At 38.4% G+C, this 25,142-nt stretch overlaps 2 protein-coding genes and 1 long non-coding RNA gene across 3 annotated transcripts; 1 reads left to right on the plus strand and 2 right to left on the minus strand.

The window, feature by feature from the left end:
- Window positions 1–349: 349 nt before the first annotated feature.
- Window positions 350–19,834, minus strand: LOC121638772. The gene is made up of 3 exons (XR_006010069.1): window positions 19,823–19,834; window positions 16,052–16,058; window positions 350–1,547 (listed from the first exon to the last, which is right to left on the minus strand). It is a non-coding gene; the product is annotated as an uncharacterized LOC121638772 (long non-coding RNA).
- Window positions 1,689–6,163, minus strand: rps6 (ribosomal protein S6). The gene is made up of 6 exons (XM_041983743.1): window positions 6,057–6,163; window positions 5,285–5,416; window positions 4,545–4,755; window positions 2,850–2,996; window positions 1,905–2,062; window positions 1,689–1,818 (listed from the first exon to the last, which is right to left on the minus strand). The coding sequence occupies exons 1-6, from the start codon at window positions 6,060–6,062 to the stop codon at window positions 1,723–1,725; spliced, it is 750 nt and encodes a 249-aa protein (XP_041839677.1). The 5' UTR covers window positions 6,063–6,163; the 3' UTR covers window positions 1,689–1,722.
- On the plus strand, window positions 10,051–24,063 carry acer2 (alkaline ceramidase 2). The gene is made up of 6 exons (XM_041983740.1): window positions 10,051–10,430; window positions 10,769–10,883; window positions 13,733–13,874; window positions 14,408–14,545; window positions 23,021–23,158; window positions 23,515–24,063. Exons 1-6 carry the CDS (start codon window positions 10,317–10,319, stop codon window positions 23,699–23,701), a joined length of 834 nt encoding a protein of 277 aa, XP_041839674.1. The 5' UTR covers window positions 10,051–10,316; the 3' UTR covers window positions 23,702–24,063.
- The last annotated feature ends 1,079 nt before the right edge of the window (window positions 24,064–25,142 follow it).

Here is a 25,142-nt window from a genome sequence, read left to right on the forward strand (position 1 = left end):
TCAGCATTTCCAGTGTTTATTGGAAAGATGTTTAGAACTTGTGAAATTCCCTCAATAGCTGAATTAAATCCTGGCTGTTGGCAATCCATTCTTGCTCCATTCTTTGGACAAATTTTCCATTTTCCTAAATTGATGTGAGGGCCTCGTCTGAGAATATTTTCTATCAGTTTCTGCTGCCTAGTTCTAGGTTTTGAAGAAAGTGCCTTTCCCTTTCCTTTCCCTGGTGCCAGCAATTAATGCTTTTTTTCCCCAGAAAGATCAGCATACTTATAAACTAACCAGAAGTATCTGATTTTTATTTTGTATTCTGAGATTAAATGATAAAATGACAAAGACGAGTGCTTTGTACAGTTCAGCCAATGAGGCTTTGTGTGGTCCCATCATATCTCCCAGATATTTTATAGAAATGTGACATCCCTAAAACTAGGTTCTCAGCCACCAGCAGTTCACTTGGTGATTCAGCCTTTACAGATTCTCATCACATGATAGTAATGTGTTTATATGATTAAAAACTTTTCATCCTACTCTGCAAAACAGCTGTTGCAATGCTGTTGATTTATTTCAGTATTAAGCATGGTAGTGTAGTTCCTGCACAGCTGTAGTGCAGGGGAGGCATTAGGGTTGTGGTTAAGGGAGCTAAAATTAGTGATACAATACAGCTGTTCCGTGATTTTGTCCTTGTATGTTCAGCAGTGTGCTGAAGCCCAGGAAGAAAGGAAAAAAAGGAAATGAGTCGCTTCAAGTGTGCATGTGTCTGCTGCTGTTAGAATGCATCCCATTGTAGTAGATTGTCTAGTTTTGAGGCACATTTCAAGCATTCATGCTTATTTTTAAACAAGAATGCTAAGTTTTGTCATCAGGGTGTTTTTATGCAGTGCAACGTCTGTTTGTACCAAAGTTTTTTTGGAATTAGGAAGATGCTTTTGACAACTCTTGAAAACATAGAAACATGAAAACCTAACTTTGCTGCCTCAAAGAAAACAGAAGTTGAAACAAAATTCAAGTTACCTGTAAAACCTTTGATCAAGATGTATTCCTAATTTAAGGTGAGTGGTATGCATTGAGAACTCAGTAACCAGTTCTCCATTGACAGTGGCACAGGGTTGCCCATATTAACTCCAAACTCCCTTTATCTGTACTCCATCTCTCTCACCGAGACAACTGCACCTCATGCAGAAAGCTGCTGCTTGTGTCCTCACAAAGACCACAAAAAGGATAACGCATCACTCAGTTTCTCACATCTCTACAGCAACTGTGCCCCAAATAATTGATTTTAAAAGTTTGTTGCTGGTATAAAAGGCACTGAATGGGTCTGGTCCAAAATATGAATAGTATTGCAAACTGAAATCATTCTCAAGTGGAATCTAGAAATGCCATCATGTATTTACACCAAATGTTTCTAATGTGGCACCTAGGCAACCCGAACCCTTAAAACACCAGGTTGTGGTAGTCATGTCACAGTGGGATCATTATGTGCTGAAAGGTCACCATCAGGTCATGATGTTGCACTAAGCAACTAATGTAACCGTTTTATCACAGACCGGTTGCTCCAACTTAAAGACAGTGGCGCTGCTGCACTGCAAAGGAAGAAAACGTAACTTAATTTACAAACCCCCAACTTGCCTTTGTGAGATGTATCTGCCTTACGTGAGGCATGGAAAATAAATTTCACATAGGCATTACATGTTTTATGTTCATTTAATTTTATTTCAGTTGTGAATTTCACTTCTGGCTAGACTCCGACTTTGATGTGGATGCCCTCAGAGAAGAAAGACGGCGCCTCTTGGCGATCTGTTCCTGGCGCTTCTCCTTAGCTTCCTGTATTAAAAAAATAATAAAATTAGCTAAGAGTCATGTAATTTCTCAGTTATGTACTAAAAATAGAAAAGCCAAAATTGACATACCTTCATCCTCTTGGCCAGCAGCTTGGCGTACTCAGAGGCCTCCTCCTTGTTCTTCTGGGTGCGCTGTTTCTTGAGGGCAATACGACGGCGCTTGTGCTGCAGCACACGAGGCGTCACCAGTCTCTGGATCTTGGGAGCCTTAGTTCTAGGCTTCTTCCCTAATGGTGTGAGGGGAACAGGATGTCATTAGCAACTTAGAAAATCAATTGACATGTCCAGACGCCTGTTACACTGACGATACATACAAGACAAATACAGTGCTCACTAGTTGCGTTTACATGGAGCATTTTTTTTATCCCCGAATGAACGGAAATCAGAATAAAAACGCACCATGTACCGTCGTTACTGTACAAGTTAACACAATGAGAGAGCTATACAGTTCAACCATCCACTTCACTGGGTCTGGGCGCATCTGGAAAGCAGCTCTACAGTTAATCTTGGCATCACACTGTCCCCCCTTAATGAATACAAAACAATCAAAAAGGGTCTCCTGGATGCCACCAATATAAGATACATGTGACCTAAACATTATCAAATACACATTTTCATGCAAGCTGATGTGTCACCAAGAAGTGTACTTACAGGCCTAAACACAAAATGACCTGTTTAACAGTTACACACAACTTACACTGTGTGTGTGCTGTGTTACGGCTGTGCCATGGCCTCCGCAACTATTCGCAGTTTTAGTCAATGGTTTGATTCACACTGGGCACGCCGGGTTTAGCTCTCAACATAAACACTGAGTCAGTTTTTGATGGAACATGCATCCAGAAGGCATCAAACTTAGCATTTCAGATTGGGCCAGACAGGAAATCAGACACAGGAGCTGTGTAAAAGGTTCCAGTAATTTTCTAAATAAAAGCCTCCATGGCGATTTGCGCTGGTGAACCATGTAAACATTAAGTCATATATCGGTCGCGTGCAAATTAGGCATTATACTCTCACCTTCTTTAGTCAGGGGTCTCCTCACAACATACTGCCTCACATCATCCTCCTTAGCCAAGTTGAAGAGCTTGCGAATTTTGCTGGCCCTCTTGGGACCAAGGCGGCGTGGGACAGTGCTGTCAGTCAGTCCGGGAATGTCCTTCTCACCTAAAAGAACACACAAGTTATTCAACTAAAACCACTTTCTTTACAAATTGCACAGCATTCATTCTTAGGTTTTAGCTACTAAAGATAATGTAGTACTATGGCTGCTCGATTATGGAAAAAATGATTATCGCGATTATTTTGACTGAAATTGGGATCTTGATTATTTAACAAGATTAAAGAGAGAGAGTGCAAGGGGGTTCTTTCCACCAGGTCCCCATAGCTATTGTTTGTCTCAGACTAACAGTGATGTTCCGCCCGGTGTGATCTGGAAAAAATTAATCTGAAGACATTTCGTTTTCCCGTTGAAATCCGTGTCAAAATGTAGCGCAACATTAGTTATACGGCTCTATGGTGCAGCTTGACCACAGGCCCTTGGTGGTGGCGAAACATTGGACTGTAGCCACATCCTTCACAATATCCTCACCACACTCATACAGGGCAGGGAGAGACACTCCACTAACATGGAGACGAAATGGCAGTGATGCCATTTGTCCAACGTGTTGATGAGTTTCTTAAATCCCGGGTTGGGCACTGTGTTAACTGAGAAAAAAAGTTCTGTTTATAACGTTTGTCCCTCTGTGTCTCTGGAAACTGGTGAATTATTTAGTCACGACTCACAAAAATTGAACATTTTTCTTTCTTGCATCACGTCGCAAGCCCCAGGTGCACGTCTGCGTGAACAAGCAATACATTTTGCTTGGCTGGAGGAGGGCAGCGATTTTTGCCTCATCGCGCAAGTTCAATGAGACAAAATGAATGGAGAAGGAGCGACGTCAACTCCCATGTGTCTAGCCCTTAACTGGCGAGGTGTTTGCAACTCGTGCTGAAAATAACTAAAGCAGACAGGGCTGTGGGAAGAGTCTGCAGCAGAGCGCTGCAATGCCAGTGGCGCTCGACTTGCAACTGTAAACAGCACAAGAGGAAACTGCAAAGGACAAAAATGATCGGATCCTTTCATTTTTATGATCGTTGAAAACCCAGATCAATTGTCATTAAAATTCGATTAATCGCCCAGCCCTATTTAGTACCCAAAACCTAAGAATGAAGCAGTTAATCTTTTTGTCCTGAATTCTTTTGATATAGAGAAATTCAGTTTTAATAACATTTAGTTTGTCTGTCATCTCAATCCAAAACCTGTGATTTTCCATACAACTTTCTCACAGAATCAGGGACAGCAGACTCAGAAGCAAAAGCAGACCAACAACACAACAATACATCAAAAATACTACACTCAAAATTAGAATAGACAGTACCGTTGTTACTGTACAAGTTAACACAATGGGAGAGCTATACAGTTCAACCATCCACTTCACTGGATCTGGTCGCATCTGGAAAGCAGCTCTACAGTTAATCTTGGCATCACCCTGTCCCCCCTTAATGAATACAAAACAATCAAAAAGGGTCTCCTGGATGCCACCAATATAAGATACATGTGACCTAAATATTATCAAATGCACCTTTTTGTGCAAGCTGATGTGTCACCAAGAATGAGCATTCATTTCCATCAAGACTAAACTATTCCCCTTTGAAATGCAATAAATATGCTACCTTTCCTGACGATGACCAAGTTGAGAACGCTGAGGTTGGCATCGACAATGCAACCACGGACAGACTTGCGCTTGCGCTCGCCAGTCCTGCGGGGGCGGTAACAGGAGTGACCCTTGCTGAGGAGCAGACGCACACGGCCATGAGTAAGCACACCTTGCTTCATGGGGAAGCCCTGCTTGTCGTTGCCTCCGCTGATGCGAACCACATAACCCTGGGAAAAGAGCATGTGTTAGAATTTTATTTGCATGTTAGGGTTGTAGCATTTAATGTCTCAAAGGGTTTTTTTTTTTTTTTTTAACCAATTTGTTTCCACTTTTTCCAACTTAAGGATGTCATTATTTCTACCCATATATTTGTATTGCAACAATTATTTCTCTTACCAAATCAAAAGGGATCTACAAGCTTGTATGATTCTTGCTATGAAACCTAAATTTACCCAGCTGTCCCTTCAGAGACTTTAAATCTTTTTTTTTTTCTTTTTTTTTTTAAACAAAAACAAAACATGTACTTTCGGCAAGTGCAAACTGAACTTCAGGATAACCTGAGAGAGCAACGCTGTTTCAATCAGCCCTGGTGATGTGGACTGGCCGCATCTGGTAAGCAGCTCTGCTGTTGTTCTGGCATCACACTGTTCCCCCTTCATGACTACAGATCAGTCAAGAAGGGCTTACTTGTGAGCCATGTCAAGAAAAATTAAGTCCCACTACAATAGAAATTAAAAAATCTGAAAAGGCGCTTACCTTCCATTCATCTCCGAGAGGGTCAGCAGACACTTCAGTGGCCATACGCTTTTCATAGAATGTCCGCAGCTTTCGCTCATCATCAACTTCAATTAACTTCTGGCAACCAGTAGCGGGAAATGAGATGTTCAGCTACAAGATCAGAGAAAATAGAAAAAATGTTACAGCATGTATTGCATTACACATCAGGCATGCAGACAAGTATTACAGCTACTACCCATGCATAAAGACGTGGCTGCTGAACATGTGGTACCTCTATTGGCCTGTGGTTTTTCCCAAGAACTTGAGATGTCAAACTATGGCCCACTTTAACAATCAAATATATCTGTTTGTCGGAATGAGGTAAAGTTTGTCAGAGAGGGGCTCTAGGTAGGAGGCCTGCTAGCTTCTCAGCCGGTTTCAGTGTTTAATGCTTGCTAACGTTAGCGGCAGACACAGAAGACATTCTATATATGCTCTAACACCGATAAAACAAACACGGCAAGTCCACTAAATCGTCCGTACAAACACCGTAATACTACATAACGTAAATGTAAAAACTTGTACACGGAACACATTGTCTCAGTATGCGGCCATGTTTCACAGCTAACTTTCCGACAGGCTCATAAGCTAGCTCTCCTCGCAATCAAAGCTCATCCTTTACAGCAAAACTACAATTTTTGCATCAAATTGTTCTGATTTAAAGTTCAACACATTTTCTTCTGTAACATTTTAATATTTCAAAGAAAGTAGCTTTGTGAAGCAAAAAAACATAGTTAGGCAATAGCTATACCTTCATATTGCCAAACCGACCCAACGACAGTCCGCCAGGGAAAGAGACCGGATATCCGTCTCTAGTCTCGAATATCACTTAAACGATCTCGCGATGATTTGTAAAGGGTTACGCCAGTGCCATTTAATAAGATTTTATTTAATTGGAACACTGTGGGTTACACCAGATAGGGGTGTTTATTTGATTTCAGGCCTTTTTGTGACCCTGATATGAATTTTAAAGAAAAAATATACATATATATATATATATATATATATATATATTTTATTGCGTGTGTGTGTGTTTCCAGTATGTCTGCCTCCAAAAAGCTCCCAAGTCAGTGGCACAGAGATCAAAGTCCTACAGAGATAGAATTAAAGAAGATCCTGAAGCATACCAAATGTTTTTAGAAAAAGAAAGAGAAAGATATAGAAAAAGGAAAGAGACTGGGAAATTAAAGGGTATTAAGGATCTCTCTAAGCGAGAACAAAGACTTCAATGGCGTAAATGGAGACAAAATCAAGCAAATGCAAGAGCAAATAAGAGAAAGCAAAAGGCTACATCAACTACATTTCTTCAAATACCCTCCCGGTGTCACCAAACCAGCCTGAGGGACAAAGTGCTATGCCTATACCATGCCTGGAAGCAAGTCCCATGTCACCCACGTTACAACAAAGTCCCAAACAAAGAGGACGGAAAAAAGCACAGCGGAACAAAAGTAAATTGTACGCAGATTTATATGAAGCTAAGATTTATATGAAGCTAAGAAAACTCTGAAGAAAGTGCTACAAAAAGTGGAAAAGTATAAAAAACACTATGAAAGACTTTCAAACCGGTTAAAAACCCAAGATTCGCCTCGTTCCAAATCAAGAAGACAACTCAGGTTAAATCCAGCAAATCTCAGAAGAACTTTGCTTTTCCATAATGCTCTTGTCATGGAGCTACAAGAATGCTACAAACAAAAAAACACAAAAGAGAAACAAATCATTTCAAAGATTTTGGTGGGGAAAGTTTTGAAAAAATAAAAACTGTTGAGTCTTGCTACAATGGAGCTTGGCCTTTCAACCAAAATTATCCGCAAAAACAAAGAAAGGTCTGGTCTGCTGTATGTGAGGAATACACATTCAAACACTACCACGCCATCTACACAGAAACTAATAAAAGATTTTCTGGAGCGTGATGACAACTCAAGATCTTCAACAGGAAAAAGAGAAACACTGACAAGGAAAAGAATAAAATGCAGAAGCGGTTTTTGTGTAAATCACCACACACTCTTTGGCAAAAGATAAAAGAAGAACATCACATGCAAAGATCCTACACTCAGTTTTGCAAAAGCCGTCCATTTTGGATAGTAAGACCAAAAGTCCAAGATCGAGAGACATGACTGTGTAAACTTCATGCCAACACTCAGTTCATGGCCGATAAGCTCTTTTACCACAAAGCAATAAAAACCAGAAACATCAAGTGTCTAATGGAAAGTCTTTGTTGCCAAAACTTCAGCAAATAATCCATGTTCAGAGAGTACCTCCATTGTCAAAGGAAAGAGCTTGAAGTTGGTACTTTTGATCCAGGTCAACAGACAAACTGGATGGAGTGGAGCTCTAAAGCTGAAGAACGAGAAAAGAAGAAAAAAGATGGATCAAGAGAGAAGTTTGTTGCACATTTAACTGTTAAAGAGTGTGTGTATGGTACCCTGCAAACATTGCTGGCTGACTTCACATCAGTTCTGAAAAACAAACTTGGAAAACATATTTACAACATCCAGCATCAGCTTTCAGTGTTGAGAAGACTTAAAGAAGATGTGAAAGAAAACGAGATCATTATTCATGTACATTTTGCTGAAAACTATCTGTGCAAATATGCCTCTGAAATTCAGGCAGTGCATTTTGGAGACTCCCACAAGCAGGTATCGCTGCACACTGCGGTTGCCTACGCTGTAAATAGGATCGCCTCGCTTTGTTCCCTTTCTTCCTCAATACAGCACGACCCTCCTGCCATATGGGCACACATGCATCCTGTGCTTACGTACTTGAAAGAGATAACTCCTTCTGCAACTGTTCTTCATGTTATCAGTGATGGACCAACAACTCAGTACCGCTCTAAAAAGAACTTTATTCTTTTAAGCACTATCCCATTTAAACTTGGATTCACAAAAGGGATTTGGAACTTCTCAGAGGCAGGGCATGGGAAGGGACCAGCCGATGAAGCTGGGGCTGCCATAAAACACACAGCAGATGACATGGTTTCCAAAGGAATGGATCTCCCTAATGGCAAAGTGGTCTATGAGTCTCTGCTGAAAGAGACCAAAATAAAACTCTTCTACATAGCAGAGAATAAGATCGAAGACCATGTCTCCTTGCTGCTGGAGAAAATCAAGCCTGTAAAGGGTACGATGAAAATTCACCAGGTAATTGACAGTATTTTGTGAATAGATCTTAATCTTATGCTAATTTATTTTTAGCATGGAACTGAAAAGATTAAATAATGCCAATTGTTTTGTGTTCTGTTTCAGATCTTCACCGACAAGCCCGGCAGCATCAAGTGGAGACAACTGAGCTGCTTCTGTTCTGCTGGGTTCTGCGAGTGCTTTGATCCACAGACTGGTCAATGGGAACACCTCTCCAGTCTGGCAGACCAGGCTGGTGGTACCCTTCTTCAAGAAGAGGGGCTCGAGGGTTTGTTCCAGCTACAGAGGGGGTCACACTCCTCACCCTCCCTGGTAAGATGTATTTGAGGTCCTAGAGGAGAGTCCATTGAATAGTCAAATCTCAGATTCAGGAGGAACAGTGCACTGTTTTCTCCAGACATGTGCTCGATTGGCCAGCAAACTCTCCTGACCTGAACCAAATAGAAAATCTTTGGGGCATTGACAAGAGAAAGATGAGACACATGAGATCAAGCAATGCAGAAGAGCTAAAGGCCGCTATTGAAGCATCCTGGTCTTCCATTACACCCCAGCAGTGCCACAAGCTTGGAACATCCATGCTACACTGCATTGAGGTAGTAATTCATGCAAAAGGGGCTCAAAAAGTCTCAACTCTTCAGATGGTCATTATTGCTGTACTCATTTTTTTTTATGATTTCATGTAATATTCTAATTTTCTGAGATTTAGATTTTTAGGTTTTTTTATAAGCAGTAAGCCATAATCATCAAAATATAATGAATAAATGCTTTAAAAATCTAACTTAGTATATAATGAGTCTATAAAATATATTAGTTTAAGTTGAATTACTAAACTAAAGTTTTGCGCAATATTCAAATTTTTTTAAGTTTCACCTGTATGTCAGGTTGAATATGTTCACTACCAGCCAAAGGTTTGGACACTTTTATCCATTAGATTTAATGGATAAGTGGTGTATACATAAAAGAAAAAATAAAGTCATACTTTAATTATTGCGAAAGTTATATAAGATATACTGTGCAGGTTTTCACAACTTTTCAAAACCAACAACAACCACAGGCAAATTCAGGTACAATGCATTACACATCAAGAAAAGATAAAGATTGCTTTATACAGTGGGAAATTGCAACAAGAAAAGGTCACGTGGTGCCAGGGTTTCATGTGAAATATATATATATATATATATATATATATATATATATATATATATATATATATATATATATATATATTTGTGTGTGGGTGTGTGTGTGTATATAATTTTTTGTTTGTTTATAAGGCTATTTAAAAAAATACGTGACAAAAAATATTTAAATAAATAGTTACATTTTCTAATGTTTTGATGCCAATTTGTATTCCAATTCTGGAATGACCTAATTGCTAAACTACAAAGATGTACTAAAATGTAACATTTTGGCAAACTCATGAAGTTCAGCTAAATACTTAATATAACTATTACGATAATGATCTTTTTAGTATTTAGATCACTATTAAGCTCGCTTCCGGGTGGAATTTACCAACCAATGCGTTTCAAACGAAGCAGGAAGCAGTCGGTAGTGCATCGCTTTGCGGCACGTTAACATTCTTTGATTTTGAGCGAGCAGCTGTCAGAAGACGAGGCAGAGCGTCATGACTAGCAGGACGCTTTGTGGTAGGAAGGATACCCTACATGCAGCACAAAATGCAGCACAGTAGCGATTCCTCTAAACAACTTTCTTGCACGATACGTGTCAGAATTCAGCCATCAGAGTGTAGCGCGTAGCCAACGAGCCAACATAATAACCGCTTTTTTTTATTTTTTTTTTATTTCATCTACTAAAGTGACGCCGGAGGAGCGCTTTCTGCGCTGCACTGTCCATCCGACAGAACTAGTCCAGACATGAGTAACGTTAATCTGATGTTTTGGGACCAGTTGCAGGCTGGCAGCTCCGAAGTGGACTGGTGTGAAGGCAACTACCTTATTTACCCCAGCATCGCCGAATTTTACAACACGGTCGGTTTGAAAGTCCCTCATCTATATATAACGACGACGCTATGCATAATGCAGTTTTGTTTACAGTCGCAGCTCCTCTGCTATTGTTTAGCTGTGTAATGAGCTACTTTCTTGAAACTGCTTAATTTATCACCATGCTAGCTACAGCTAGCTATGACACTGTCTTTGAACAGTTAGGCTGCTCTTCATCACCATGTTTATCGTTAGCACCGCGTTAGAAATGTCTCCATTTTTAGCTGCAATGAGAGCCAGACAGTGATCAACATGTTGTTATTTTGTTATGCTCAGCTCACGTGATGGATTTTTTTTGCTCATTGCTCTTCTTTTTTTCATTTCAGATCAGCAACATTTTGTTTTTTGTTTTGCCACCGATATTAATGTGCTTGTTCCGCCAATATGCAACACATTTCAACAGTGGGATTTACCTCATATGGATACTACTAGTTGTGGTTGGTAAGTTAATGGCCTCTTAACCTTTAACATTTCTGCCATTTTCTATAGTGAAGCATATTCAAGGAGTTTCCAGCTTAATAAGTGCAGGAAACCAATAATAATAATAATAATAATGATAATAAACAGCCCTGGTCTACATTGTGCAGGGTTGCTGTTTAAGGGATCTTGGAGATTTGCCAAAGTATCTCTGTGAATTTAATCTGTCTTTGTGTCTCAGTATAATGCAAGACAGACTTCACACAGTTAAGATCAGGACCCTGTAGGGGTCTGGAGCATGTGGTCCAACACACCTCTTTGTTGGTGACTATGTAGTGATGTTAAATCAGTATTGTATAAGGCTGTTCTTATACATGTGGTTTATTACATTGCCACTACAAATCCACCGTTAGAGCTTTAAAAAGCATTTTAAAAGAAAACCTTATTACAGCAGGCGTACCTCAGCTGATGAAGAAAAGAACATAGTGCTGCCATCAGACAGTAATAAGTTGATCAATTAGTTGATTAGTTTAAAATGGGAATTAAATTGCTTGTTTTAGCTTCTTGTTGTTTTCTAACTTTATTATAAGAATAAACATAATCTGAGGAGCTTTAATAGCCAATTTACTTTCTTTTATTTGTTTATTTTTTGTCAAAAAGTGATCATTAAGTAAAACTAAAAAAAAAACACAAGTTACACTGGTGTTAAGCACACAGTGTTCAGGTTGTAAATGGTGATGCTGTAAGTAAATGACAGCAGCAGTGCTGTAAAGCCTCAGTGCTGTGTTGAAAACACTCAGGTACACTGTCAGAAAAGATAACCTGACAGCCCTCCAACCTGTTCCTGAGAGGTGAGCTCAGATGCCAGAAAGAAAATAAGCAGCTGTTGAACAGGTTGTGTAACATTTATGTTTGCTGTCTCCTGCTTAAAGAGAAGTCAAATCAGCCCCCCTGGAGCAGATTTGTCACCTATATCCTGTTCTGTTCTATAATTAAATCTATGACTACGTCCATTTTTTGTAGGAATCTCAAGGTTGTTAAACAAACAAACAAAAAACAACAACAAGGGAAAAAATGATTAAAATGGGGTCACATGGTTCCCTCCTTATTCCTCTGTGTTTTAGGTGATGGTCTGTGACTTTTGTAGTAAAACAAGAACAAAGTTTATAGTGTAAAAACAGCAGTCTGCTGCTTTTCTTTAGCTCTGGTCTCATCTCGAGGTAATTCACATCATTTGATTTAATCTGCATGTAGCAGGTTTTTAATGATTACATTTGGTACTGATAAAGTGATGATGCTCGTTATTAAAATGTCCCATTTAAATCTTTTTATTTTCCAGCCTCCAGAAGAAACTAGAAACCTAAATAAAAAGCTCACTTGAGTGATTAAACTTCCAGTTTTTCTAGTATATTATGGACTTTGTCCTTAAGTTTATCAGTATTTATTGAAAGTCAAGGTTTGCTCATGTTGCATCAGGCTTGGGAGGTAAAAGCAGGCGTGTTGCATCATGTCTCAGTGGGTTTAACTAGTGCCTCGTTTATTATTTTCAATATTGCACAATATTCAAATATTTTTCTTTCAGATTTTTAGTCAACAGCTTTAAAGAAAGCTCATGTCCTGCATTAGTGCTGAGGTGAAGGTCCCATCTTTAGATGAGAAACAGCTGCATCATGTACTTGAAAGGGACAAACTGGAATCTGAACAATTTTTCCCTGATTGAACAAGAAAAAGGCAGGCAGAGTTTGAATGCTTCATAAGAGTAGACTGATTATTTACTACTTTAAATGTCTTTTGGTATTTTTATGTTAAAGACTAAAGCATGTAGCATCTTTTTATTTATTTTTTGTCTTAATCAGTTTTTGAAGAAGTTATGAACAGTCAGTTGTGACTGAGAGCAGCAGAGGAAAAGGAGTCCGTTAAAATGCTGGAATCTCTTGCAGCGCCTGTTAGGACAACAGATTATGCTGATAATGTAAGCTCTGCTGGGCTGAGATAACAAAGGGGCACGGACTGATTCATCCCTCCACTGCATGTCAAACTTACTCTTCTTCCCATTCAGCTCTTTGGACATGAAGGCGCCCTCCTAAATTTTTATTTTTCTTTTTTTCTTTTTACATTTTTTATCATCTTATCAACATGATGGCTGCATTTACTTTCCCATAAAAAAATTATAAAGATTATAATGCATTAAAGTTTGAAACCAACATTGCATCCATGTTTAATAGCTTCCTGATTTCTTTTTGCCTGCTATTGTTGGCACATTTTATACCATGTTTTTGAATTGTTGTTGCTCAGAGGAGACAGTTTAACTTCTTTAAGTAAATCTGCTGCGTACGGAGCCCATCTGCTGATCTAATAAATGTGAAGAGTGCTGGCAAAGCAAAAAAAAAAGAACTATGTTATTCAAATATTTATCATCCAGCCATCTGGAGTCACGTAGTCTCCCAGCTCGTGGTTGATGTAGCTGACACAATGTGCTGGTAACGTTCTACTGGCTTCTCAAAGTTTGCCAACCGTTATTCTTGCCATTTTTAAACTGGCAGCTAATTCAAAGTTTCCTCTTGCTGTTTCGATCTAAAAGTTAAGGCCTAAAAAGTGACCTTCACGTAGTTATCTAATTCAATGAAGCATTTGTTGCCTTTAGTGCATCATGGCCTTGAGTTATTGATCTTACAGCCACAGTTTATGAACTTTGTGGCACTCAGTAATATGTTTGATCCCAGTGTGTGATTACTGACATTTTAGCTGCATTCTGAGCAGATTCCTGAAAGCCCTAACAGTGCTAGTTGGTGAGTTTGATCTCAGTTATGTAGTTTTTGATCACACAGAGCCGCTTCAGGTAACGTTTTTGTGTTGCTTTTCCTTCCTCCTAGGTATTGGATCAACTTATTTTCACGCCACCCTCAGCTTTCTTGGCCAAATGCTGGATGAGCTGGCGATTTTATGGGTTCTCATGTGCGCCATTGCCATGTGGTTTCCCAAGAGATACCTGCCAAGGATGTTCCGGAGAGATCGGTGTGTTGATTTTACATAGATCACCTGAAACTGTTAGAAGAGTTCATAAATGAGAGGTTAGGAGCACTATGTGCATACACAGTTTTGTTCTATCTCCATTAATACAGCTGATTTACAAAAAAGAGCAAAACAACGTGTTTAGCTTGGTGCCTTCATGTTGTAGTTATTAGACAAACTAGCAGGTAAGTTTTCAGTTTATTTCAGGCCACCCGTTTGTGGCATTTGCCCACTGCGATGACTCGTCTGTTTAATTATAAGTCTGTCTGAAATAGCTGACACCAGTAAGAGCTGCATCACATTTCTTCACTTCTCTTTTCCATTGTCACGGAGCCGCGGTGACTGCTGTCACCCTTCAGGCTGTTGCTTCATATATTTCCCCCAGTCTTTGATCATTTCTATTATATGTTTAAGTGTGTTATCAAGGTGCTTTACGGGAAAAGTTGGACTCATCCAAACATTTTCTCTGTATTTTACAATTCTGTTTTCGGAAGCTAGTAACAAATTCTGCGTCTTGTTTTTGCTTCTCCATGTAGATCAAGATTCAAAGTGGTCATCGGCATCTTGTCGGGGATCACCACCGGGCTGGCCTTTGTTAAACCCGTCGTCAACTCACTGTCACTCATGACTCTGGGCATCCCCTGCACGGCACTGCTCATTACTGAGCTCAAAAGGTTAGTGGAGTTTCCAGTGAATAGAGATAAACCTGATCCTAGAGTGTATAAAGTAATAGCAGGCATTTTTCTGTAATATGCCAGGCATCAGCTACATAACAACATGAGAATCTTGTAAAATCAGTACAATGTAAGATCAGTGATGGCAAAGGAGTTTTTCCTCATTGCTCCTCACTGGAGGGGGAACAAACAACTGTTGTGAACATCCAGAAGAGAAAAGAGCTTCAGCAGTTCCCTCCGTGTTTGGGAATATCTGGGAGGACACCGGTCAGTCAAATGAGTTTCTTGTTTTGCTGACTTGGACTAAAAGAAGTTTGTGAATTTTTGCCATGTCAGACATGGTTTGCAGAATAACTTTACCCTAACATGCATCAAGTCTTAAAAAACAAACAAAGACCTCTACAAGCAAGAGTATAAACGTTTTTGTGCACTGATAGACACTTTTTTCTATTGTTGCTGTTTCCAATTAAATATACTTATTCACATTGTCTCATTAAGAATCAAAACTAGCAATGAAAACCTGGCTAATAAGCAATATAGATTTACGTTATTTGGAAGCTGAAAAGATAAAAACAATGTCAATGCAAATGACCAGTCACAGCTTTTTAAATCAGTCAGGTGTAAGAGAGGAGAGGAAAAGACAAATAAAAGGCAAAAACTGGGGTGGAGTATCACCTGTCAGAGAGAAATCCATCAGGAGAAATGATGCTGCTGAACAGTGATTGGTCGGTTCTGTTCAGACGAGTAAAAACTTGTATGCTTCTACAGATTTAGCACATTTAAATGCAGAGATCTACTTTTGCACATTGTTAACTCTCCTATTGCAACAAGTTTGAATTTTGAAATGACACGGTATCTAATAGTGACTGTTGGTTGTAACAGGAGAAAATGCAACAGTATAAAAATGTGATGACTGTACTCTACAGTACATCAACAGCGACTTTTAACCTTTTGTACTTTGACTCTGACGACATGCTATCTGGTACAGGCTAATAATAGCATGCTGTGATGCGATGGAATGTTCCTGAAAACGCATTTAATTTTCCTTTTTCCCTCTCCATGTCTTAATGCTTTCCTCTGTCTCTGTAATATGGATGTGTGTTATGTTGTTTCTGTTCCCCACAACCCTTACTTACTCACCACTCTGTCCTGAAACCTGAAGTCATCTATTGTTCTACTTCTGGGTAATTCTTCGCATGGATGTTGTGCAAGTCATCTATTGAAGCTGCTTGTTTTTGTTCAGCTAAGTGGGACAAAATTCTTTTCTAACAGACCTCTGCCCTCAGAAAGAACACACTATTTTGTTGTTGACTGCATTTTTACAGTATGACTGTTGGTCATTTCCAGGTGAAAAAGAAGAAAAACAACTCTCCCAGAGTTTCAGAAATCCAGCTCAAGTATTACATTAAGTAGAAGCACTTGAACTAAAGTGGCATCTAAAAATTCTGCTCAGAATTTACACCATAACCATATAATTAGATTAGAATTTTATACCAGATGTGTTACAGTTAGTCTTCTAATGACCGCTGTAAATTAAGTAACCTTTCACATAAAATATGAATCTGTAGAATAAATTAAGTATTAGTGGTCACTGCTGACCCATAGAACATCAGCTCAGGTGCAGATTTGTCATGATAATAACTGATGGAAATATATTAAACAACCACTAAAATACTGTACTTACATGCATGGAGAGAGAACTGTCGGTCCAGTCGACAACTCAATAATTAAGAGTTTGTGGCATTTTGTTGGCTTTGTTGAAGGATGATGGAGTGTGAGTTGTACTGGTTGTTGGCAGCACAGATGCTCCTCACAGTGAAAGAAACGCTTGTCTCTTGGTTTGACAGTCAAATGAGAGCTGGAACTACATACAAATCTATGCAAATCTGAATTGTGCTGTGACGTATCAGTAATAGGAAATAATGCAGGTGAGAAAAATCAAAGAAATGTGAGGTTTAAGAGTCCCAACAAGCCACCACCAACCATAATAAATGGTACAAAAAAATGTCCCAGATGTGACTCTGCTTTTGCCAAAGGTTGCAGCCTAATTGCTGCTAAATCTGCTCCATTAATGGACTGTGTAGAGTTTAAAGTGCATCTGGGGATGTAAAATAATATAATCTCGGGCTCATCTGCTTCCAGATGGAATCTGAAGGCATAATCTGTGCCTGACATGGCAACAAAAGGGTTAAAACACACAAGTGCAAAGTATTTTTTTAAATAGTTTTTTTGTTCTTGTATTTTTTGCCTTTTTTCCATGTGAAAATGCAGTTTTAAGGCCAGTAAAAGCAAAACTGCAGATGTAAATGCTATACATGATATCTTATGGAAAACTGTCCAATATACCGACGCATCCCAAATGCCAGAGAAGAACAGAGCCATAAGATCCAACTTCCTTCACAGGGATGTAATTACTACCTCCTTGCATGCTTCTCCTAACTCCATTCTTGTAATTAATAATAAAAAATAAATAACCAAAAGCATTGAAAGATGAAGTAGATCATCCTGTTTGGCTTCTGTTTATTATTTACTTTTATTTATGAGTGAAGCGTCAAACTTGTGCAACTCTCCAGACAGAAGGGCTGACCTCTCCTCTGCTTATTTCTGTCTTCCTTACTTGAACTCTCCCTCACATTGACCAATGCTGTCTCCAATCATTCTTGCTACTGAATTTGGAGGCTTAAGGTCAAAAGACTCCAGAAATCCAGCTGTGTGCTGATGTTTTCTGTCAGTGTGTGTTTGTTGGCAGGAAGGGGTGTTGGCTGATTCAGGCCAGTATGCGTGTCACATCACTGAGTGGCTTTGTGTCTGATGCGCAGTCAGGACTTTCTCCCAAGAGAACACGGACTGAAACACTTGCGATGTACCTCAGAATTGAAGGGAGTTTAATGGCCCATTTCCTCATATTTTTGTACTTCCTGTTGCTAATGAGGAGTTGTGACACTTTTCCTTCCTTCTCTCTGGACTAGTAAGAATAAGATGGTCTTCAAGTTTTAGCTGATAAGCTGGATTATTTCACTTAGAGTGAGGCTGCATTCACAAGGAGTAAAACATAATTTCTGAAATCAGTAATCTCAGATTTCACTTGTAAACCTCATCTGCTTACATTTTTAAACATGTCTTTTTTTGATTGTGTGATTTTAGGCTACAGGGATTGTGTCTAAGTATGTACTTTGTAGTAGTTTTGTGTTTCCTCAGGAGAATGTTAGCGTGTGTGTTTTCATGGTGTGATTTTAGATGATAGGGATTGTGTTTATATCTTTTGTTACATGTACTTTTCCTTTTCCCCCCTTTCTTTGTATCTTTCTTTTACTTAAAAAGCCCAAATACGGATTGGAGTTCCATATTATCTTAATGCTTTACTCTATATGCAAAACACCAGTGGTTTTATGTCCTCTGTGTTTCTTTGCATTGACCTTGATACTATTAAATACTAGGACCTATTAAACTATTAAATAAATAAATAAATAAACCAACATTTAGCAGCTCTTTGCTGTTTGTGCTGCTGTTGCGCTAATTTCTTAGTATTAAAGTTGCACTAATCAATTTTTGATTGGATTACCCCTCAGGTCCACTGAGTGGCATGCTTTTATCAAACATTGACTGTTACGGTTGGATATGTCTGTATTATGAAAGCAGCATGCAAGATTGAAGATCTCTGGTCCAGATTTCTGTGGATAACCAGTAAATTTCCAAAGATTAAGTTAAAGTTGTCACATGTCCAAGGCAAGGCTAATTTATTTGTATAGCACATTTCATGTACAAGACAATTCAAAGTGCTTTACATACAACATAAAAACATTGCAGCAAGGTGCAGGGGAAGAAAAAAAAATGCAAGTGCATTAGAAAAACAAAGATCAAAAAAGATAAAATTGATTACATAAAAAACAGCAGGAAAAAGCACAGATAAAGAAATAAAGTTAAGATTTCAGCGTAAAATAACCAAATGCAGATCTGGACTTCTAAATAAAAACTATTGAAATGCAGCAGAGAACAGGTGGATCTTCAACCTTGATTTAAATAAACTGAGTGTTTCAGCTGATTTGAGGCTTTCTGGGAGTTTGTTCCAGACATGTGGAGCATAGAAGCTGAATGCAGCTTCTCCATGTCTGGTTTTGACTCTGGGGACTGATAAGAAACTGGATCCAGATGACCTGAGGGTTCTGGTAGGTTCATAATGGGTCAAGAGGTCTCTGATGTATTTTGGTCCTAAACCATTCAGAGCTTTATAGACCAACAGCAGAACTTTAAAGTCTATACTCTGACGAACAGGTAGCCAGTGTAAAGACCTCAGAGCTGGACTGATGTGATCCACTCTCTTAGTCTTAGTGAGGACTCTGGCAGCAGAGTTCTGAATAAGCTGCAGGTGTCTAATTGATTTTTTAGGTAGACCTGTGAAGACACTGTTACAATAATCAAGCCGACCAAAGACGAAAGCATGGACTAGTTTTTCCAGGTCCTGCTGAGACATCAGATCTTTTACCCTTGATATATTCTTAAGGTGATAGTAGGCTGATTTTGTAATTCCCTTAATGTGTTTCTCAAAGTTAAGGTCTGAGTCCATCAATACACCCAGATTTCTGGCCTGGTTGGTGGTTTTTAGTTGTATAGACTGAAGCTCTGTGGTGACACTTACTCATTTCTCTTTGGCTCCAAAAACCATCACCTCAATTTTGTTTTTGTTTAATTGAAGAAAGTTTAGACACATCCAGTCATTAATCTCTTCAATGCATTTCCCAAGAGCCTGTACAGGGCCTCGATCTCCTGGTGACATTGTAATATATATCTGTGTGTCATCTGCGTATCTATGGTAACTAATTTTGTTGTTCTTTATAATCTGTGCCAGTGGGAGCATGTAGATGTTAAACAGAAGAGGCCCCAGGATGGAACCCTGGGGAACTCCACATGTAATTCTTGTCTGCTCAGATGTAAAATTACTTAATTGACACAAAGTATTTTCTATTCTCTAAATAAGATTTAAACCAGAGTAGTGCAGTGCCAGAGAGGCCCACCCAGTTTTGCACTTGTTTAAGTAATATATTGTGGTCGACTATATGAAATGCAGCACTGAGGTCCAGTAAGACTAGGACTGACATTTTTCCAGTCTAACAAAGATTCCTACTAACAGTCAGAGGAGCAAAAGAAAAATGCCCAGAGTAAAAGTCTGCGTGGCCAGCACTTTGTAACACCTGTTTAGCAACGTATCTGCTTATAAACACCTTGAGTTGCGACTTTCAGTTCTTAGTTTAGGAAGTTTTTATTCATTCTTCCTGCAACTGATCAGTTGTGGGCTGCTTTGCACGGACTGTTTTTCTGAGATTTAACAACTACTTTTCTTTGATGTTTACCTAAAACGTCTGACTGGACCTCTTGTTTTGTTTGTTGGTAGATTTTGTGGTATGTTTAGGACCACCATTTTTTTTTTATTATTATTTTTGGTGTAGCTCTTTTTTTTTTCAGTTATCATCCATCATTTTTCCCAGTCCCGCTGGCTGCTACACAAACCCAAACCATGACTGATACATCCCCATTTTCCATAGCAAAAGAGCTGCTCTCTGCTCTGTGCAAAGTTTTTTTTTCTCTCCCAGAAATCCTGTAGCACATTTCATCTTCATTGGCCAGCAAAATGCATCAGCCATGTTTAAGTGTTCATTTTCAAACATCCTAGTTTTAATTCTCAAGTGAGCCTCAATTCTTTAAAATATTCAGTGTACTAGTCTCTCCAAACTTTACCAAAACAAAAACAGTACAGTAATCTTGCTTAAAACGTATTAAAGAATCCTTTTTGTTGTTGTTGTTGCTTTTTTACCTTTTGAGATCAGTTTATCTCCCATTTTCTTAAACAGTCACACAAGACAGAAATTTTAATCAGGTTGATGCAATATTGGAGGAGAATTGTCCTTTTTAAAATAATTTATTTCATTCTTAGCATCACAGTTTTATATTAAATAACATATGATACAAAAAAATCTTTATTTATATTAAATGTGCTTTAATATAATAGTTTATTACTTTATATATTTAATTTTTATTAATGTAATAAATTTATTAAATATTAAAATGAGCATGATAAGATACACACAATGTTCTTTTTATCCCCATAAAAGTACTTACCTAGTATTAACCTGTTTTGTAGTCGCACACAGATTACTATACAGACCAGATATAGATGTCTGATGTATCTCATTTAACCTGAGGGTTTTTAGCTTTATTGTGTGTTATGTAACTCACCTATTTTCCCATCTGTCTAAAATGTGAGCCTCATCTCTTGTCTGATGGTTATTTTACCATCTATTATATTTCTCTTAACAAGGCATTTGTTTTTGAGGCTAGTCCACCTACATTTGTCCTATAATTTTCTTGTTATTTCTGTAAGAATTGACACCCTAATTACTAAAAACAAATGATAATCTTAATTTCCTTTGGTACTTTCACATTTATTTAAGTTTGAGAAGGAGAAACATGACAAATATTCAGAAGTTACTCAAACCTTTGAAATGACTCTAACATGTGACTGTGGGTTGCTATCTGCTCAACAACACTCTGAAGTCAGATTCTGTTTATATTTAAATTAAAGTTAAAATGACAATAAATACATTATTGTTATCTGCCATATTCATTTATTTTGCAACTATCCCATTGTCTTATATTGTAAGTTGTTTTTTAAAAGTATTTTTTATGTAGAAAATGTCTCTAAATAAAACATTAACAGGTTCAATTCTGATTATTTAGATAAATATGAAAATTAGTTATATTATGAAAATGGCTGTTTTAAAAAGTTTCTGTTTTTCTTTAAATATTCAGATTTATTCAAACACTTCTAAGCTCATATCTGGCACGTTGACTGTTTTTATAATCACCAATGAATAAAAACTATTATATTTTTTATAATTTAACTCAGTTCTTTTCAGTTAGTTTTTTTTATAAATATATATATAAAAAGTTAGATCAGACAGGTTAAGATGTAACGTGTCTCTGTGGGCGCTTGTTGCAGGAGTTGCTGATGTTAAGTTTCTACCTAACAAACCCAAACAAGAACCTCATTGTCAAAGAGCTCCACTAAAAACAGCTTCATGTTGAAAGATTTTGTCTCTCTTTTTTTCACTCGGTGATTTAAAGTAAACAACATCAACAACAACGACATATAATGGTTTACAACAGATGGACCTATTCTCGGCTTTGACAGCTGCCCGGCATGGCATCTCTTGCCAGCTTGGTCCTGTATATTGACTCAAATTCTTTATCTAAGCAATCACACACTTCTCTTTTTATAAATAGATTTTGAAAAATCACAAAACAAAGTTAACCAGTAATTCCTGTTGAGATCACTGTTCAACACTCTGGATCAATCAGAAATGTTTTGTCCTCATGTTAATGTTAAAGCCAGCTGTAGAGAGGTACTTTTCTACGTTACACTGACTGGTCTTATCTGCCCGGCGGGGCACGGTTGCCTATTGATTAACCCAGAAATCTGTGTTTGTACCATCATAATAATACTGTCCTACTTTAAACTGTCCCCCTCTAGCTGAGGGTTGTTTGTTGTTGTCCCTTGAAATGTAGGTTGGTCAACTTGGAGGCTTGTAAAATGTTATAACTTTACAAATAGACTGTTTAAGGAAAGAGGGGTGATATTCTGTCACAGTGAGCTTACGGCTGCATCACCGCTGCAGCTTGTCATATTAGGTTTCCGTGTTGCTGCCTTTGTTTGGGCTTTTGGATGTTTACCTCGACTGGGACTGGGGTTTGTAAGGAGGACGAGACTAAGAATAGCTTATCTGTGGCACTCTGGATTAGCATGTCTTTGTAGGTCATAGTGTGTTTATTTATGTTGCGCTTCACTCCGTGCATACAAAACTTTTTTTCTTCCAAACACTCACTTAATGCTATGTTAGGGGCAATTTAAGTTTGAGTATCTTGCCTACGGGCTCTAGGACACAGGTAGTGTTAAATCACCACATCATGAGAGTGGAAGTTGCAAACAGCTGAAGAGCCACAGTAGTTAAAGAAAGCTGATATATCTGCTGTGGGGGCAAACAAAGAGTGCTTGACATGAAGTATGTCTCCTGGAAGAAGGGAAATGCATGCAGTGATTTCTTGAAATGTGCAAACATAAATGGAAATGCAGTCCAAGAGGAAAGCCGACAAGTGGAGCACAAAAGAAGTCCTAGACTTAAAATAGAAAACCATCTGCAACATCATCTGAAAGGGATGTTCTTAAGAAAAAGGAAAAAATACAGCAAAGACCTGACACAGCATGTGTGAAAGGCCTTCCAGCTGATCCATCTACTGTCAGCTAAAACCTACAAAGATCATCACATAGAAGACAAAGTACAGAAATGAAACTCCTGTCTTGAGTTTAATGATGATGCTGCTGTTTGTCACCATGCAGGTGGGGCTAGCTAGTCCACGTGTGCTTGCATCTGTTTTTGTGTGTGTTTTCAGTTGCAAACATTTCTCAGCACTCTGTCCCTGCAGGTGTGAAAACCCACGTGTGTTCAAGCTGGGCCTGATCTCTGGGATCTGGTGGGCGCTGGCGCTGCTCTGCTGGGTCAGTGACAGGATACTGTGTGAAATGTGGTCTTCTGTTAACTTCCCCTACTTGCACTGTGCCTGGTAAGCTCAAAGCCGAATTGAAACCTCTGCCGTCATTGCTTTGTCCTGTCTGTGTTTACTATTTAAAGTTTGATTTAGTAGAAACAGGTGAGTTAACGTGAAAGTGCAGAGGAGATGATCCAGATGTTTAAAAATAAAAGAGAAGGGGAAATTCTGCTCTACAGCGGAGGAAAAGGAAGCAGACATAAAGTGGTTTCTAAAATTAATTGCAGGAATGTTATCATGCTTTGGGAGACTTGTTTTAAGAAAACATAATAAAACACATAAATCATAGCTATTAGGTGGAAAAAGAATGGTTTGTATGTGATGCATTTTACAGTGAATCTGTCTTATTAATACCTTCCTTGCTCTTGCAGGCACATCCTCATTTGTCTGGCCTCTTACTTGGGTTGCGTTTGTTTCGCCTACTTTGACGTTGCAACCGAGGCCCCGGAACGAGGCCCCGTCATAATGTTCTGGCCTAACGAGAAATGGGCTTTCATCGGTGTGCCGTATGTTTCCTTACTCTGCGTCCACAAGAAGTCAACTATCAAGGTGACTTAAAGAGGGCCGAGTCCAGCATTCTGCAGATTCCCACCAGCAAGATATCACAGCAATGCTGCCTCAGCTGGTGCTTTTTGTTGACAGGAGGATGCACATTTTAGCCAAGCGCAAGGACTTACCTTTTCCTGTCTTTACTTTGTGATGAAGTAGTGTTTTATGAGACTCTGGGGTAAAATATGTGTGTAATATAACACAGGTTACTCTGTAAATAACATCTCAAACCCAAGAAACCTCTACAGTTTTGTCAACATATTCTCAGGCTTTTCATAATGAGACATCGTGTAATGTATTAAGGATGAAAATATTTCTCTTATGCATTGAGACCACTTCAAGAGCAGATTTATGACATTTCGTGATGGTCTGAAAATGCTATGAGCATTATGTTGCCTTTATATGCATTCATCTACCATCTCAAAACAATGGCAATATAAAACCATGTTTAGAGACAATAAAGCACTGGATTAATCAACTGTGACTAATGCAGACTGCACAGCTCAGCCAGTCATGTAAAACTCAGTAAACTAACAAGCAGGTCAATAACATGTTCAAGAACAAGAAGGTAATTCACCCAACGCCTTAGTCTAATATATTCTTGCCCTCTGTGCTGACAGACTCCTTACTTAAAGTGTCAAACACTTTCTACTTCTCTCTGTTACAGATGTGTTTTAATTTCAGCATGCTACAGTAATTGTTTAGAATAATGTAAGAGAAATGTGTTAATTATATTTATGAATGACTTGGCACCTTAAATAGAAGCCTACCCCCAAAGTAGAAATGTAAGAAAAAAGAAATACATGTTAGATAAATTGAGTTAGTCTAAAGTTAGCCTGCTAATGCTCAGCTTGTAAAGCTTTATTTTTCCTTTTTGATTGCTCAGACATCTCAAATGATCAACTGCTCTTCGGGGTTTTGATAAAAGTATTTAAAATTGTGCAAATAAAAAAAGAAAACCTCAACCAAACAAGATAATTAGTTACAAATAGTGGCAACTAAATGTGTTTGTTGGATGTGCATCAGGTGGAATAGGAGGACTAGTAACTCTAACTTAAAACCAAAAACAACTTAAAGGTGCTGCTTATACAAGTTTGAAGTTTTTTTTCTTTGCAAATGTTTATTGGCTGTTTAGCTCATCATATTTCTTGCCTGTCCTTCTGCACAGGCTTCTGGGAGCTTGACCTGTGAAATTAAATTGTACAATCATGACCTGTCAAATGAAGGATCACAAAGACAATTTGGCAGAAATACTTAAGCAATATTTTTTTTAAATTACATTACTTTATTTAATCAAAAACTACATTTTTCACATGAGAGATGCAACTAAAATTAATGGTTGAATAATTTTGCGACCTTTTATATTGCCATTTTTTTTATGTTAGTTTCAGGAGGAATTTTTATGGAGTATCAGGAATGTGAAGAAACCCTTTGAAGACAGTGTTCTGCA

Source organism: Melanotaenia boesemani, chromosome 4 (assembly GCF_017639745.1).
Source record: "Melanotaenia boesemani isolate fMelBoe1 chromosome 4, fMelBoe1.pri, whole genome shotgun sequence".
In the NCBI taxonomy this organism is placed as follows: Eukaryota; Metazoa; Chordata; class Actinopteri; order Atheriniformes; family Melanotaeniidae; genus Melanotaenia; species Melanotaenia boesemani.

What these genes read in the sequence shown, in the direction of transcription:
- rps6 (XM_041983743.1), bottom strand. An exon ending in CTCTCGGAGATGAATGGAAG is followed by an intron (nt 4,756 to 5,284) that starts GTAAGCGCCTTT and finishes CTCTTTTCCCAG; the next exon opens with GGTTATGTGGTTCGCATCAG. An exon ending in CTTGGTCATCGTCAGGAAAG is followed by an intron (nt 2,997 to 4,544) that starts GTAGCATATTTA and finishes GTGTTCTTTTAG; the next exon opens with GTGAGAAGGACATTCCCGGA.
- acer2 (XM_041983740.1), top strand. Translation starts at nt 10,317, where the DNA reads ATGAGTAACGTTAATCTGATGTTTTGGGACCAGTTGCAGGCTGGCAGC. An exon ending in AGGATGTTCCGGAGAGATCG is followed by an intron (nt 13,875 to 14,407) that starts GTGTGTTGATTT and finishes TTCTCCATGTAG; the next exon opens with ATCAAGATTCAAAGTGGTCA. An exon ending in CTCATTACTGAGCTCAAAAG is followed by an intron (nt 14,546 to 23,020) that starts GTTAGTGGAGTT and finishes CTGTCCCTGCAG; the next exon opens with GTGTGAAAACCCACGTGTGT.